The 14,488-nt window shown below is 47.6% G+C and overlaps 1 protein-coding gene across 1 annotated transcript in view; it reads right to left on the bottom strand.

Annotated features, from left to right (window-relative positions):
• LOC142902189 (netrin receptor UNC5C-like) overlaps positions 1 to 13,828 on the bottom strand; it is a 151,110-nt gene extending 137,282 nt beyond the window's left edge. Inside the window, exon 1 of the mRNA XM_076047056.1 lies at positions 13,410 to 13,828. Within this exon, the coding sequence (XP_075903171.1) occupies positions 13,410 to 13,551 (142 nt within the window). The 5' untranslated portion in view covers positions 13,552 to 13,828. The remainder of the gene's footprint in view (positions 1 to 13,409) is intronic.
• Positions 13,829 to 14,488: the final 660 nt, after the last annotated feature.

Here is a 14,488-nt window from a genome sequence, read left to right as displayed (position 1 = left end):
CGTTATAAATAATCTCGGTTGCCAAGAGAGCAAACTGCCTTCCAGATAACGGAACTCTGGACTTGTCTGGGACTATCATAACTTCACAGAAGCAGAGTGGGTTTGAAAATCACTCGCACAAATGTTTAGCTGACAGGTAAAGAAAAACATTGCACTGAAAAGAAAAGCAGCACCCGAAAACAGAAAAACCTTTCAAATACAGTTTGTTTCTTGCTGAACTGAAGTTACTCGCTTGCTTGAGGTGAGTTTTCGATTCCCTAAATGTAACTTACATGAAAACAAATCAAAATGAAGTGATTTCCTTAACTCAACTGTCACATGAAAGCACCTCTTGGCCCAAGTTGTTTTTAAATTTTAAATTTACCAGAAACACACCTCTGCGTGTTTTTTTCCTTTAAGGCCCAAAAACGCCAGAACGACGCAGTGATCAATGTTGCTCCTTGCGGGTATTGATAAGGAAAAATGTGGATCGGAGCATAAACTAATTTGCCACAAATATAATTAGGCTGAGAGAAGTGCATCGAACTTGGGAGAATAATGATTTTCTGCAGCTTTTCAAAAGTCCAACTGCCAAACAGCAAGACAAAGTCCAAGGAGAGTGGCATCACGAGCCGCCGTGCCAGAAACACAACAGCCACTGCTGCTGCATATGGAAACACTGTCTCCTCTATTGGAACTGCCAAACTAAGTCGTCAGTGTGTGTGTGTTTGCGTGCGTGCGTGCGTGCGTACGTGCGTGCGAGTGCGTGCGTGCGTGTGTCGGCAGGCAGATCAGGCCACATGTCACTGGACTGGGAGCCAGTTTGCTTTCTGGAAAGTGTCGTTGCACCACAGCAGCTGCTTCTTTGGCGGAGACCAAAGGGCTATCGGGTAAACAAATAAGTCACTAAAATCTAAAGAGTAAATCCTGAGCATGTCTCTTAATTGAACGGCAGTGAACTTGAGTCCAAAATCACTCACGTGAGCTCCATCTGATCTGTTTTTTCTGATGTTTTTTTGAGGTCAACGTGGAGAACATTTTTTTTTCTTTCATGGCATTTTTGCAAAAATAAAAAAGAGCCATTTTGCATCTTTGCGTTTTTTTTCTCCTTTGTGGCCACAATATAAAACAGCGAGTAAGTCCTCGCAAAAACTTTTCCGTTTAATTATAGCAAAGCACTGCTGGGAAACAAGCAGCGTGCCATAAGTGCTGTTCTCATTACTGGAGGTGTTTACAGCGTGAGTGCATGGCTGTAAATTGTTGGAAAATATATTGCATTATATTGCTCAGGGTGCATTTCTAAGTGGTTACATTTCAACCAACATAGGAAAAACAAGAAGAATTCCACAAACATTAACACACATGACAGAGGAGTTGTGTTTTGTTTTTTTTTTTACTTTTTTTAATTCATTTCTTTTTTTTTGTCAATGTTTATCTGCCGACATCCAGATGACGTATTTGTGAGTGTCGGTGTCTTTCATGTTAAATTGCATCTAGATTTCATCAGCTCACACAGATCCCAGCAGGAAGCTTCGACATTCTTCGAAAAACAGAAATGAACTCGGCAAAGATAATGATGAGGTGCATTTTAGGTTCAACAAACACAGTTTCAGCGGCACGCCGACCGACTGCTGAGCTCACTTCAACAATTCCAAGCCAGTGGAAAAGCTTCAAGAGGTCAGTGAGAGACGCTGAATGAGAGTGTTTTGCTTTGTAAATATTTATATAATTATACTTTAAAAAATGTAATCCCTGTAAATACATTTTGCTAGTCCCAGATGCCGAGTGACAGCCTGTTGATTCAGTATTTAAGTATACAATTAATTCCTCTGAGAAACGTTGCCAAACTACGGCCCGGAGCTTAAACTTTCTAATCCGGCCTGCAAACTTGAAAGAATTATATTAGTCGTAAGTAAGTCATAAAATAGCTGTATTTTCTCAATTTCTTCAGTGTTTAAAGAGTCATTTCAATAAAGAGCTAAATACTGTGGGGCTTCAAAGACACCGATTTTATTCTAACCCTTTTGTTGATTTTCAATTGACATTAAAGCAACATGTTTTCTACATATTCCATCATAGTTTTTTTCCCCCCTATGAGGTGGCTCACCAAGACACTCCATCCATCTGCTGCCGCTCCGGCCCCTCTGGCTCATTTTACAACCCATTTTGGCCCCACCAGTCTAACAGTTGGTCCACGCCTGCTCTAAGACATTGAACACCGGAGGGGCTTTCTCATAACCGTGGCACTTTTTAAAGAAAACCGAAGCAGTGCAGATATATTCAGCGGAAACATCGCATTCTGCGGCAACACGTCGCTTCACTCCACCACACAAACAAAACCACGAGCGGAGCGAGGGGAGATTTGAGCCTCAAGCTAAAAATCTTTTTCATCTCCCTTTTTAAATAAACAGCCTCGATTGTTGTCAGCCAGAGGAGCCACGGGGCTCGATGGGGGGGGGGACAACAAAAAAGCACACACAAAAATGCACCTGACAAGTTAGCGCAGAAAAGGAGCGCACGCTCCTCCAAACGCCGACAACAAACGCACGAGTCGTGTGTGGGAGACAATCAATGAGAACAAAAGCGCGGTTGAAATGCGCTATAAACTGCACAAAACCAGCCAGCGGCGCTGCACTTTTATAGCCGCATCGCTGAGTCACCGGTGAGCAGCACGCGAGAACGGAAAATAAACAAATAAAATAAAATCTGACTTTCCACTCGTCGGGCTGCAATAAGAGTGAAGCTCAACTCTCTCAATCACTCAAACAGCAGCAGAACAAAACAAATCCACCGACCTCCTCATCGCCACCTTTTAATTTCAGCTCCTCAGCGAGGAAACAGTCTCCACCCACACGGGACGTCGAGGAGCAGAGAGCAAACTAACCTCGAACACCTCGAATTTGGCAAAAAAAACAACAAACAAAAAAAAGGTACCTGATTTACATACAGAACTTACATATTAGTGGCGAAGCAGCGAGCGATGCAAGCAGGCCCTCAGACTCTAATAAGGCCCCGTTCAGTTCAGCCAGACGGTGAAACACTTTTTGACAACAAATACATGAAAAACACTGATTTCTGATTGGTTACTGGTCCCTTCACCATTACTACTAATAGGCTACTGGTCCCTCCTGACTTCATCACGAGCCTCAAAAAATCTGAAAAATAAACACAGACGTGATTTTCTCACCGGTCATATTCACTTTCCGTTCTGTTTGTTTTCCTGATCAACCTTGTTTCTCTTTCACTCAAATTCACTGTTAACACCGTGTTTATTGTCTCAGCCACCAGCCACGCGCGCTTTTATTGTGTTACATCTCGTCATGTTTTATTCATATTACGCCTTTTGTCGTCTTACTAAACAACACCGTGATTATTACCCTGAAGGAAACAGCGACGAAACAGGTTCAGTGCATCCACGTCGACCTCAGAAGGAGGGAAAAAGGAAAGTAGAAGAAGAGACACATAATAAAAACGTAATAAAGGCCGACCACTGTGGGTCGACACCTGCTGGGAAAACAAAACAACCACAACTGAAAAATAAACTGGAGTTTTTATTATGGGCTTTACCTTAAAAAAAAAAAGTTAAAAAATCAGGTAGACAGCTGATACATTTTTCATCAAGCTCTAAATAAAATATGAAAAAAAACCAAAGACTCGCTACCTCGACTCGCTCGACACAACAACTCAACTTTTCTTCTCTTTCGTCTTGTTACTACCGAGCAACAACTTTTCTGTGTTGTGTTTCTACAGCCCGACGTGGTGCAATTCAGCCGGGCCGCTGCGGTGTTCAGCACTTGGCCTCCAGTACAGATAGACAGATAGATAGATAGATAGATAGATAGATAGATAGATAGATAGATAGAGCAGCGAGTCAGAGCAGCGAACCAGAGCGCCGCCCTGCTGGGTGTGTGTGAGGTTGTGAGTCCGGGGGACTGTTGCACAGGTGGCGCTGGACCTGCACCATCAGCTCAGATCGGCAGAACCGGAACCTTTACGCACACTTGGAAACCAGCTAATGACTACTTATTACCCCCCCAGCACACACACACACACACACACACACACACACACACACACACACACACACACACACACTCTGTTTAGTCTAATTAAAGTATATAGTAATTACAATTACAAGTCTCGTCTCATTGACCTTAAATAAAACCTTTTGCTCAAATTTTGAGATTTCGCCCCATTTTCTGCCTCAGGTGATGGTTTCTGATTGACATAACTGTCCTACAGACTCACAGAGGGGGACTACCACTGAGCAAAGGGGCCCATTTTATTTTATTGTGCGACTACCCAACTGTTCTCCAGACAGCGACAATCACAATTTGGTTCCTTGCTAAAAGCGACGTTCAAGTAGCAGGTGAAAGCGCAGAGTTGGCTCTCAGGTTTGACAAGTCGATACGATGGAAGCAGATGTGCAATTCAAAAATCAAAAATAATAGGGCCACCAAGTTCTCTGGATCAGAACGTTGAGTCGTCAGAATGTTTGTATGTCTCATTCCGTGCCAGAGATCTTGGCCACTGGCTGGAATTCTTCCATTTGGTTGCATCTCCTTTTCCACAACGTGATCTGGACGACGTGCATTGACGAGCATTCAAAAGGTGCAAACACACCAGATTTAAGATTCTTAGATTTAAGAGTTCATTTCTGTGTCCGCATCCCTTGTACAATAAAACACATGACAGCAAAATACAAAACAGTGGCAGAGAATACATGGAATTAGCTTCTAAATAACAAGAATTAATAACGAAAAACTCCAGAACAGTTGGAAAATGCAGCTTCCTGCCGACACAGTGGCAAGCAGTGAAGACATCCCAGCCCACTCAGTGAAGAAGTGTTATTAATTACAACCCCTTGCAGTCTTCTCCCCCTTTCCCCATTGCCCCACAGTGCCCCCTACTGCCTCGGAGTCATGATATCTTCTCCTTCCACCCACTCTTTCACATCTCCCTCTGATTCCCTCCATCCATCCCTCTTTCAGCCCGTCTCCAACATCCTTCCACACAACAAAAGACTTGAGGACACTTCCTCCTCCTTCTGCTGCTTTCCTCTTTTTTCCCCTTCTTCTTTTAAAAGAGCCAACACTAATTATTCTTCCTCCTATGGCTCCGTTCCTACCTGTGCGCTTGGCGTGCGCGCAGGTGGATGATTCCCCGAGAAAGGAACCATGCCATATTTCACCCGCACGTGCACACACACAAGCACGCACACGCACGCACACACACAATGGACGTGGACAAACGTGCGCTCTCAGCAAAGCAGCGTCCGTATTCATTAGCAGCACGCAGCGGCGCGCTGAGATGAATCAAAGCAAACTGCTTACGTCTAATCTTGTCGCCCGCTGAGCTAAAACATTACGGAGCGCCAGCATGTGCGTGGTGAGGTTTGGTTTATTTCCACAGTGTGAGCACCTTTGGCCGCAGTGCGTGTTCCTGCGCACGTGTTCCTGCAAACAATAAGCGACAACGACGTCGCCGGCGGGTGAACTGGCAACCAGAAACCTTTCAGCAACACCAGCTAAATCCCCTTTTTCACGGCGTCCTACACAATTACAGAGTGGTCTAGTCGAGGAGGGGCCGCAAGTGTGTGTGTGTGTGTGTGTGTGTGTGTGTGTGTGTGTGTGTGCAAAGTGCAGACCTAAGCCTCGTAGGTTACAAAAAAAAACTGTTACAGTGGGGATTACAGTAATTATGGTTTCAGGTTTTTTTGCATATGACTTTATTGTGAGTCGCCAGAAGGATTGTTAGTAGGTGGAGTGGAGTGCTGTGTGTGTGTGTGTGTGTGTGTGCATGTGTGTGTTAGAGAGAGAGTGAGACAGAGAGGAGTGCGCCGATGAGACGGGAACAAAGCGAGAGAAAATGTGGCCAAAGATCCAGAACAGAACGGCTAATCCTCGTCTTCCTACTCTCCCTCCTCCTCCACCTTATCGTCCTCCACCTCTTCCTCCTCCCTATCCCCCCACCTCCTCTCCTCCTCCTCTCCTCCTCCTCCACTCAGCCAGTGTGCAGCTTCCATCGGCCAGCAGTGTGTTTCCACTCCCGGAATTGTTCCCGCTGATAGAATGCAAATAGGTGGAAATGTGTTGCCTTTTGTGCACTCCCCTTTTTGTTTCTTTTTAACAGCATCAGTTGCAGCACGCGGGCGATTTGTGGCTCTCAGCTACAGAGAACAGTGAGTCGGAACTTTGCGAAAAATACAAAAGTGTGGTCAATAGAGGAGAAGGAGGAGAAAAGGGAGGGAAGATGAAAAGACACATTTTCCTGCATTCACAGGTCACATGACGTGCACATTCACAGCAGAGACAAGATTTAGACGAGATTTAAAAGAGAATTTTAGAGGTCAAACAGCAGAAAAGCAAAGAGCTTCCAGAAGCTTCAAGGAGCTCCTACAGCGCTGACCAGTGCGACTGTCTTGGCAAAACTGTGCAACTTGAGCTGAAACAAACCTGTGGAAATAATTTGTAGATCCCGTGGCTGCTCCGCTCTGATTGGCCGAACAATTCTGTAGTTGTTGCAGAAAATAGTTGTTTTGTGTTTTATCTGCATTTCTATAACTGTTGCGGTGGTTTGGTGTGAATTTTGCAAGACACACACACACGCACAGCAAAAAAACAAAGCCATAATGTTGGCCACAGCTCGGGGGCTTCGTCCAGAAAGTGAAACAATATGTCCAGTGTGTTTGTGCTGCGCTCTAATTGGACGGCGAGAGTGTGGAGGGAAAGAAAAAAGGGGGGATGGAGGGAGCTGAAAGGAGGGTGTGCAAGGGGAAAAGCGGGACGAGGGGTGGAATAGGAGGGGTGTTGGGGGTGATCGGGTGGCTAAGAAGTGAGCAAACAGGGTGAGAGAGCGGCGGCAGCAGATGGAGGAGAGAGAAAGAACTGGATGGAGGGATGGAGGGATGAGACGAGGGGGTGGGGGGAGAAGGGGAAGTGAGCTGATGGACGGCGGTGCTGAAGTGCGTGTCCCGGCGGCGCCGAGTGGCACCAGTTCACACTGGACGCCAGTGGTCCAACAGGAAGCAGAAGCCTCCACTTCTACTGGTTGCAGCACAAAATCAGCACAAAGGCAGAATTCAGAGCCGATTAAGACTGAAATAATTTAATTTATTAGATTTTTTTCACTCTCTCCTCCTTCAGCAATAACTGTTATTAGAGGATTTTACAGTCTGGATTTAGTGGCTGGTTTAAACGGCCGCTTTCAGAGAGTCTTTCAGATGAGAACTTTAGCGCCAGAGTGTCGCTCTAAATCTAAATAACTAATATATGCCTGTCGCCATATTTAATACAATCATTAAGTTTATAAAAAAAAAAAACCAAGACAACTCAGCCTTTTTTTGTTTTATTATCCGTTTCTGTTTCCTTTATTGATTGATCTATTTTAAATATTTTTATTCTAATACTGGTGAGTTTCCAATGACTGTATTTTGTTTTGTATGGCCAGGTGTCAGATTTTTATTTTTTATTTTTGCATTTTGTTCTTGGTCGGAAATTTTGTTGTCTTTGTTTGATTTTGCGTTGCTGTTGTGTTGTTCTGTGTGTAGGAAGGTGTGTGTTTGGTTGAAAAATCTAAACAAAAACCTGTAAAAGAAAAAAAGAAAACAGTGGAGAACCGGATAGTATAGTGAGGGACATTGATTGGGAACAAGACACTCTGCACACACACACACACACACACACACACACACACACACACACACACACACACACACACACACACACACACACACACACACACAGTAAAAACAAAAAGGCTGGAAATGAGAGCCCCAAATGAGGCCTTGGATTTCACAGGCCATGAAAAATTCATAATTCCAGATCTTGACATGAAACTGGAGGAGGAATTAGACGCTTGCAGGGGGGGAGGGGTGCCACCAGGAATCACTTTCAGAACATTTACCCCCCCCCCAGACACACACACACACAAGGAGGCATTCTTACGTTCCGTCCTGGGGTTTTTCCCCGACGCGGCCGTTTGAAAACCACACTCGCGCCTCCTCGACGGGGGAAAGACAGCAAAGCAAAGAGAAAGAAAGAAAAGGAATGTCATCTTCCCCACAACCGTAAACACACCTGTGAAGTCGCCCCAATCAGCAGGCAGCAACACACACACACACACACACACACACACACACACACACACACACACACACACACACACACACACACACACACACACACGACTGCTCTGACTGGAGCGTCTCATGGAGGCTGACGAGGAGGATGTCTGGGGAGATTGACCAGCAGACGGACGGACGGACGGACGGACGGACGGACGGACGGACAGACAAGGCCAAGTGCTTTGTATCCGTCCATCCATTCAGCAGCAGGCTGAAAGGCAGCAGAGAGCGGGAAGGTGGGCGGACAGAGAGAGAGGGTGCCTCATCACCGGCCGCACTCTGGAAGCGGCGCTCTGTAAAACGTACAGATGAGTAAGCAACCTTTGGAGAGAGAGAGAAAAAAGAGAGGGACAGAGAGAAAGAGAAGAAGAAGAGAAGAAGGAGAAGAGAGAAGAAAGATTGAAGGGAAAATGTGCCCTGAGCAGCAGGAGGATCTGCCGCTGCACAAAACCAGTCCAGACACGGTCAAAGACTTCCTTTCACACACTGCTGTCAGTGCGCACACACACACACACACACACAAATGAAAAAAATGCAGACAGAATGCATCATTGTCCGACCAGAGAAGCAGCTTGCTGTGCTTGTGTGCTTGTGCGTGTGTGTGTGTGTGTGTGTGTGTGTGTGTGTGTGGCAGTCAGTCAGCCTGTCAGGTCCTAGCGCAGTGATCAAAGCTGCTACAAACCACCCAGCGAGTTCTCGGCCTCCCTCGTCCATTCATCTCCTCCCGTCACTCGCCCTGCCACACAGGACAGGAGGGCGGGAGCAAAGTGCACCGTGGGTCGCAAATGGGCCGAGCTGGAGCGGCGCAGCCCAATCAAGACGGCCCGTTTAGTAGCAATAACAGCCAGCTGGCGGAGCGAGCGGGCGGTGAACTCTGGACGGCTGCAGTGCAGCATGAGACAGAAGCAGAGCATCATGGGAGAGAGCAGGGGAGCCCCGGCAGTGTCATCACGCCAAGTGTGAGCATGCTTGGACACACACACACACACACACACACACACACACACACACACACACACACACACACACACACACGAAAAAACGCAGACAGAATGCATCATTGTCTGACCAGAGAAGTGGCGTGCTGTGCTTGTGTGTGTGTCCGAGCATACTCAGACACACACACACACACACACACACACACACACACACACACACACACACACGCCCTCCCACAGAAGCATCTAACTGCCATGTGAGCTCTGCTGGAGCAGCCATGTGATGCCAACTTGACACTCTTGTAAAAAAAAAATCAGTCTCCCACATATAAACACAACAGTGCAAAACACACACACACACACACACACACACACACACGCACACACACACACACGCACACACGCTCACGCTCCACAGGGTTTTTTCTGAGAACATCCCTAAGCTGCCAAGTTTGTTACTCTCACAAAGACACACACACATACACACATAAACACACACACACCCACACACTTCAGAGTGTGTGTACTCTTTGTACATGTTTACACCTGGGCAACAGCGCTGCAGCTGCACAAAAAAACACACACACACACACACACACACACACACACACACACACACACACACACACACACACACACACACACACGACGTGCACAGAACTTAAAAGGGGGCTGCCGCTCGACGGTTCTTCTTTTCTTCCACATCAAGTCAGGCACCGTTTCAAGAAGTGTTCCGGACCAGTTAAGAGGTTCCGTCACACAAAGTGGGTCAACCTGTGGCGCCGTTAGCTTTAGCGCTAGGTTACGATGAGCTACAGGTCGGGTCCCGTCTCACAAGAGCACGACCGCAACAAACACCTCATGGCAGCGATTCACACGCCGCCAGCAGCGGCCCGGCTGGCTGTGTGTTCAGGCTTCAGAACCACAGAGAGCAGCAGAGACATCACAGGACCAACAGTGGACCGGACCCGACCAGACTGGATCAGACCAGACTAGACCGGACCAGATCAAACCAGACCAAACCAGACCAGACTGGACCAGGGTGCCCTCACTAGCAGGCTAAATGTAGTAATGTAGTCTAAACCCATCCAGCAGGGGGCGCTGTATCAGCTCTGTGACTCTGCCTGCTGCCATGATTTTTAAATTAATGTTTTTCGAGTAAAAAAAACAAAAACATAATGACGTACTGTTCCTTTAAGAGATGAACCATAGTGCAGAGATATGAAATGTGATCAGGGCTCAGCTGATCTATGACGGGTGAGGGTGGGGGGTCACTGTGGGACCAGGACTGAGTGAGGACAGTGGGGCGTTGAGAAGTGAGGACTTCCAGCCTGAAGGTCCTCGTCGCTCCTCCACAACTTCAGAGGCCCGGCAGAACAGAACAATAAAGAAAAGAAAGAAACGAGGTCAGCAGGGTCAGGTCAGGGTCACGGCCTGCTCCAGGGTCAGCTGGGTCAGGGTTGACTTGGACTTCACTAAAAACTGAGTACAAGTCAATGCAAAGAAAGCTACACTGTGTGCGTGCTCGCATGCGTGCGCACGTGCATAGCAGGAACAACGAGCCAAATATTTTTCACTGACGGCATTTAACAGCTGAGCAGGGACACACTGCCACTCGCTGCCTCTCGGTGCAGAAGGCGATCAGGAGGATCTTCTTCTCTCCGAGCCTCCGCAGTGATCATCACGATGCACATTCACTCCTCGGCAAACTGTAAAGAGCCTGATGGCTTTTTAATAAGCCAGGAGGCTTCTGGGAGGAGGAGGGGCTTAGCTGGACCGCCGACACTGGCAGGAGCCAGGCCAGGCCCTCTGGAGTCACTGTGTGCGTGTGTGTGTGTGTGTGTGTGTTGGACTTGGAACCATGTCTGTATCTCATTCAGGAAGGCTGGTCCCCAGTAGGCACCACTACATCCACAGTCCTCACCATCCACATAAACCAGTATGTGTGTGTGTGTGTGTGTGTGTGTGCGTGTGTATACGCTGGTGTCAAGATCACGTCCAGGAAATGCATTTCTTTAGTGTGATACAAGCGCATACATTTTTTTTTGCACTCTCTTGGCTCTGTTTCTAGCTCCCTCCACCTCCCCAGCAGCTCCAGACTCATTTTCCCCACAAACACCATCAATGCTGAAATCAAAAGGCAGCTCGGACTTCTGAACGTTTGAAACGGCGCCGATGATGATGCCGCGGAGGTGAACTGGAGGCAACCGCCAGCTGAGCGACGCTCAATTATGCATGAGAACAACTGTAACTGCATTGTTTTGCTTTATAGAAGCTGATTTGTTTATTTGTTTCCTCCCCTCATCTGAGGACTCGATGGCAGATGAAAGGTTTTGAATCCTGGGATCAAATCTCCAGCTGATTGGATCTGGGAATCATTCACATTGATTGAACAGTAAAGCGAACGCGGAGCTCACAATGAATATGGGTGGGTGTCGCTGCGACACTCCCCCTCCAGGGGTGAGAGGAGTAAAGGTAGCGGCCACATCATGTCCAATTACTATGGGGAGGAGGTGGTCCGCAGCAGAGACCTCTGGGCCAATCAGAGACATCAATACTAATTCACTAAATGTATTCTGGAGGGGACGAGCCCGTTTGACACATCCTGGAAGTGGGGGAAAAAATACTACTAAAACATGACGGCTCCTTCCTTTGGACGCTCTTCAGGAATGAAGTTACAATGTCATTCACAGGCCTCACAGGTGCAAACAGGAAGTGAGTCGATGACACAACAGTTGCTGCTTCTGCTTCAGCAGCGTTCATTTGCTTTCAATCTGAAAGCCACCAAAATGCACCAAAACATTCCAGCATGACAGGACTATGTATGCATGTATGTATGTATGTATGTATGTATATGTGACTGTATTTGACAATTCAGCTACTGTTACAGCCTTGCCTGCTGAGGTCAAGAAGAAGAAAGAAATGACAAGTCAGTCATTTGAAAATATCGTGCGAAATTTCGTTCAAATCAAATTTCTTGCAATTTGTTTCACGTCTGTGAAAAATCTAAGTTGCTGGGACTCGTTGCAGTGGTGTGAATGAACGAGACCAGCGTGCACAGTGAGAAATTCTTTAAAAAGAAAAGTCTCTGAGCCGAGGAAAATGGCACAGTGACGATCAGCGAAGAAGCGGTTTGTGTTACAACGACGAATGAAACAACAGGAAAATAAGAGATTTTAAAATTCAAAGTGATTCTAAATCGAAAGTGCTTTGATCCCACCCAGACACCCAAGACCAGCGGGTGGTGACAAGGCACAACGAAGAAATTAGACCGCCGGGGTTGGAGAGAGCAAGTATTTTTCTTCTTCTTTTCTTGGTGTTCTTCATTAAGGCACAAGTTCTCCCTTGGCAGAAGGTCAGACCGAGTGAAAGAAATGATGTTGCCCTTCTGAGGCCTCGCAGCGGCTCCGTTCTAATGAAGATCTCTCTCTCACACACACACACACACACACGCGCGCGCGCGCGCGCCAGCGGGTGTCTTCTGCGGCGGCCAGAGGACTTGATTCTTCCTGCGACTTCCTGCACCAACAGCAGCAGCCGCCACCAACAGAGTGCAGAAATATCACCTTAATATTGGCGTGACGCTTCACCAGGGAGCTGCGAGCGCCACCACACCAACAGTGCCTAGTGGGGGAGGGTGGAGGGGGGGGAGGGATGGACGGAGGACGAGTGGATCATTTGGCGGCAGATCAACCTCAAGTGACGCCCGCTGCATATCCCTCACCCCCCTCCAGCCTCCCTCCCGGTTTGCTTGGGAGATTTTCATAATTGCCTCTGCTGCTGCTGCTCCACTCACTCTGTCTGCGACTCCTGATCAATTTCCTTTTCCACAATCCCTCCCTAGAAATGAAGCAACGTCTCCGCGTTTCCAAGTGCTGTTTTACACACGCGCGCGCGCGCGCTGGAGTTGATAAGAAGCATCTATAAAATCACTGCTGGCACAACTTGAATGAGGAACAAGTGGCTCCGAGTCTTCTTCGGGGCGAACTGGATTGTCTTGCCTTAATCATTATTAACTCTATTATATTTATCATAATTTATGTTAAACATAAATTAATGTTTAACATAATGTTTTTTTTTTGTTTGTTTTTTTTTCGTTTCTCCAAATACAGCAGGACATTTCTGTCCACTCTTCCGCCCACCGAGTGACTTTTAACGAACCTTGAGGCAACATGACCAGCGAGCACCTTTCAGCCACTTTGAGAGGCTCGCGGAGGAGCTACAGAAGTAGCCTGCCCTCCTCCGTGAGAGCTGCCACCTCCTCCACCTTCCAAGCCTCGCAGCAGCGGCTTAAATGGTACACGACGGCGCCGCCGCGGCTGCAGGCAATCAGCGCTGATGATGAAGCCGTGAGCGGAGCGTCTTACCTTGCGCGACTCCTCGGTGGACGAGCAGCAGCAGCGGCAGCAGCAGCAGCCGCACGGTTCTCGGCGCGGCGCACATCCTGGGCGAGCCGCGTCCTCCTCCTCCTCCTCCTCCTCCTCCACTTGTCTGGACACTTCTGCCCATTACGACCGTCGGTGGCGGCGCGTAACAGGCAGAACACACGGCGGCGCGTCGCAGCACAACTCCTCGGTCCAAAAGCAGCAGGAACGACAAGGACCCCCTGACTACACACCTCCGGGGGTGGGGAAGAGGGGCTCTGCTGCCGAAACGCAACAACAAAAAAAATTAAAAATTTAAAAATTAAATTTAAAAAATATATATATATGTATATGTATATAAATATATATTCGGGAATCGCCTCCAAGTCCGTGTGTGAGCAGCAGCGGACCAGGAGGTGACGGTTCTTCTCTCCAGTCAGCGGCTCACTGAGCTCTGCCAGCAGCTCCGCGCTGCGCTCTCTCTCTCTCTCGCGCTCGCTGCTGCGCTCACGCGGAGAGAGAGAGATGCCACCGCCCTCTGGCTAGCGCGCGCTCCTCCACTCTGTCACTCAAGACTCCGCTCAGCGATTTGATCACAAGAAAAGGAAGACAAATATATATTTATACGTCGTATGTACTCTATACATGCATACATAAATATGTGTGTGTGAATATATGCACCCATTTCCTAAGATCAGAAAAAAGATCTCACTCCTCCATAAAAACCTCTCTCCCGCCAACAAGTTCTCAGTTTATTTTCCTGCGAGCTGTTGATTTTCCCGACGCTGCTTTAATTTTTCAGCCCCTTGGCTTCTTTTAAGTTTCTCCTCTTTTTTTTCTTCATTGTACATATCCACTTAGAGATCAGACTCCTTCTTCTTTTTCACTTAACTTGTGTACTCTGGTGAAATACTGCAGCGCCACCAGCAGGTGTGGTGCCAGACTGCCAGTCTCGCCACCCCTCGCTGGTGTCTGTCTGCCCCCTGACAGTTCCACCGGCCCCAATGTGAGCGCAGAAACCCTGAGGCATACGAGTGCAATTTATCCACCCACGTTGGAGCCAAAGTGACCATTAATGTAAA

Source organism: Nelusetta ayraudi, unplaced genomic scaffold (assembly GCF_046127955.1).
Source record: "Nelusetta ayraudi isolate G7.1 ecotype Tasmania unplaced genomic scaffold, CSIRO-AGI_Nayr_v1 ptg000092l, whole genome shotgun sequence".
Lineage (NCBI taxonomy): Eukaryota > Metazoa > Chordata > Actinopteri > Tetraodontiformes > Monacanthidae > Nelusetta > Nelusetta ayraudi.
Note: the sequence above shows the minus strand (reverse complement) of the source record. Positions and strands in the feature narration are given on the sequence as shown.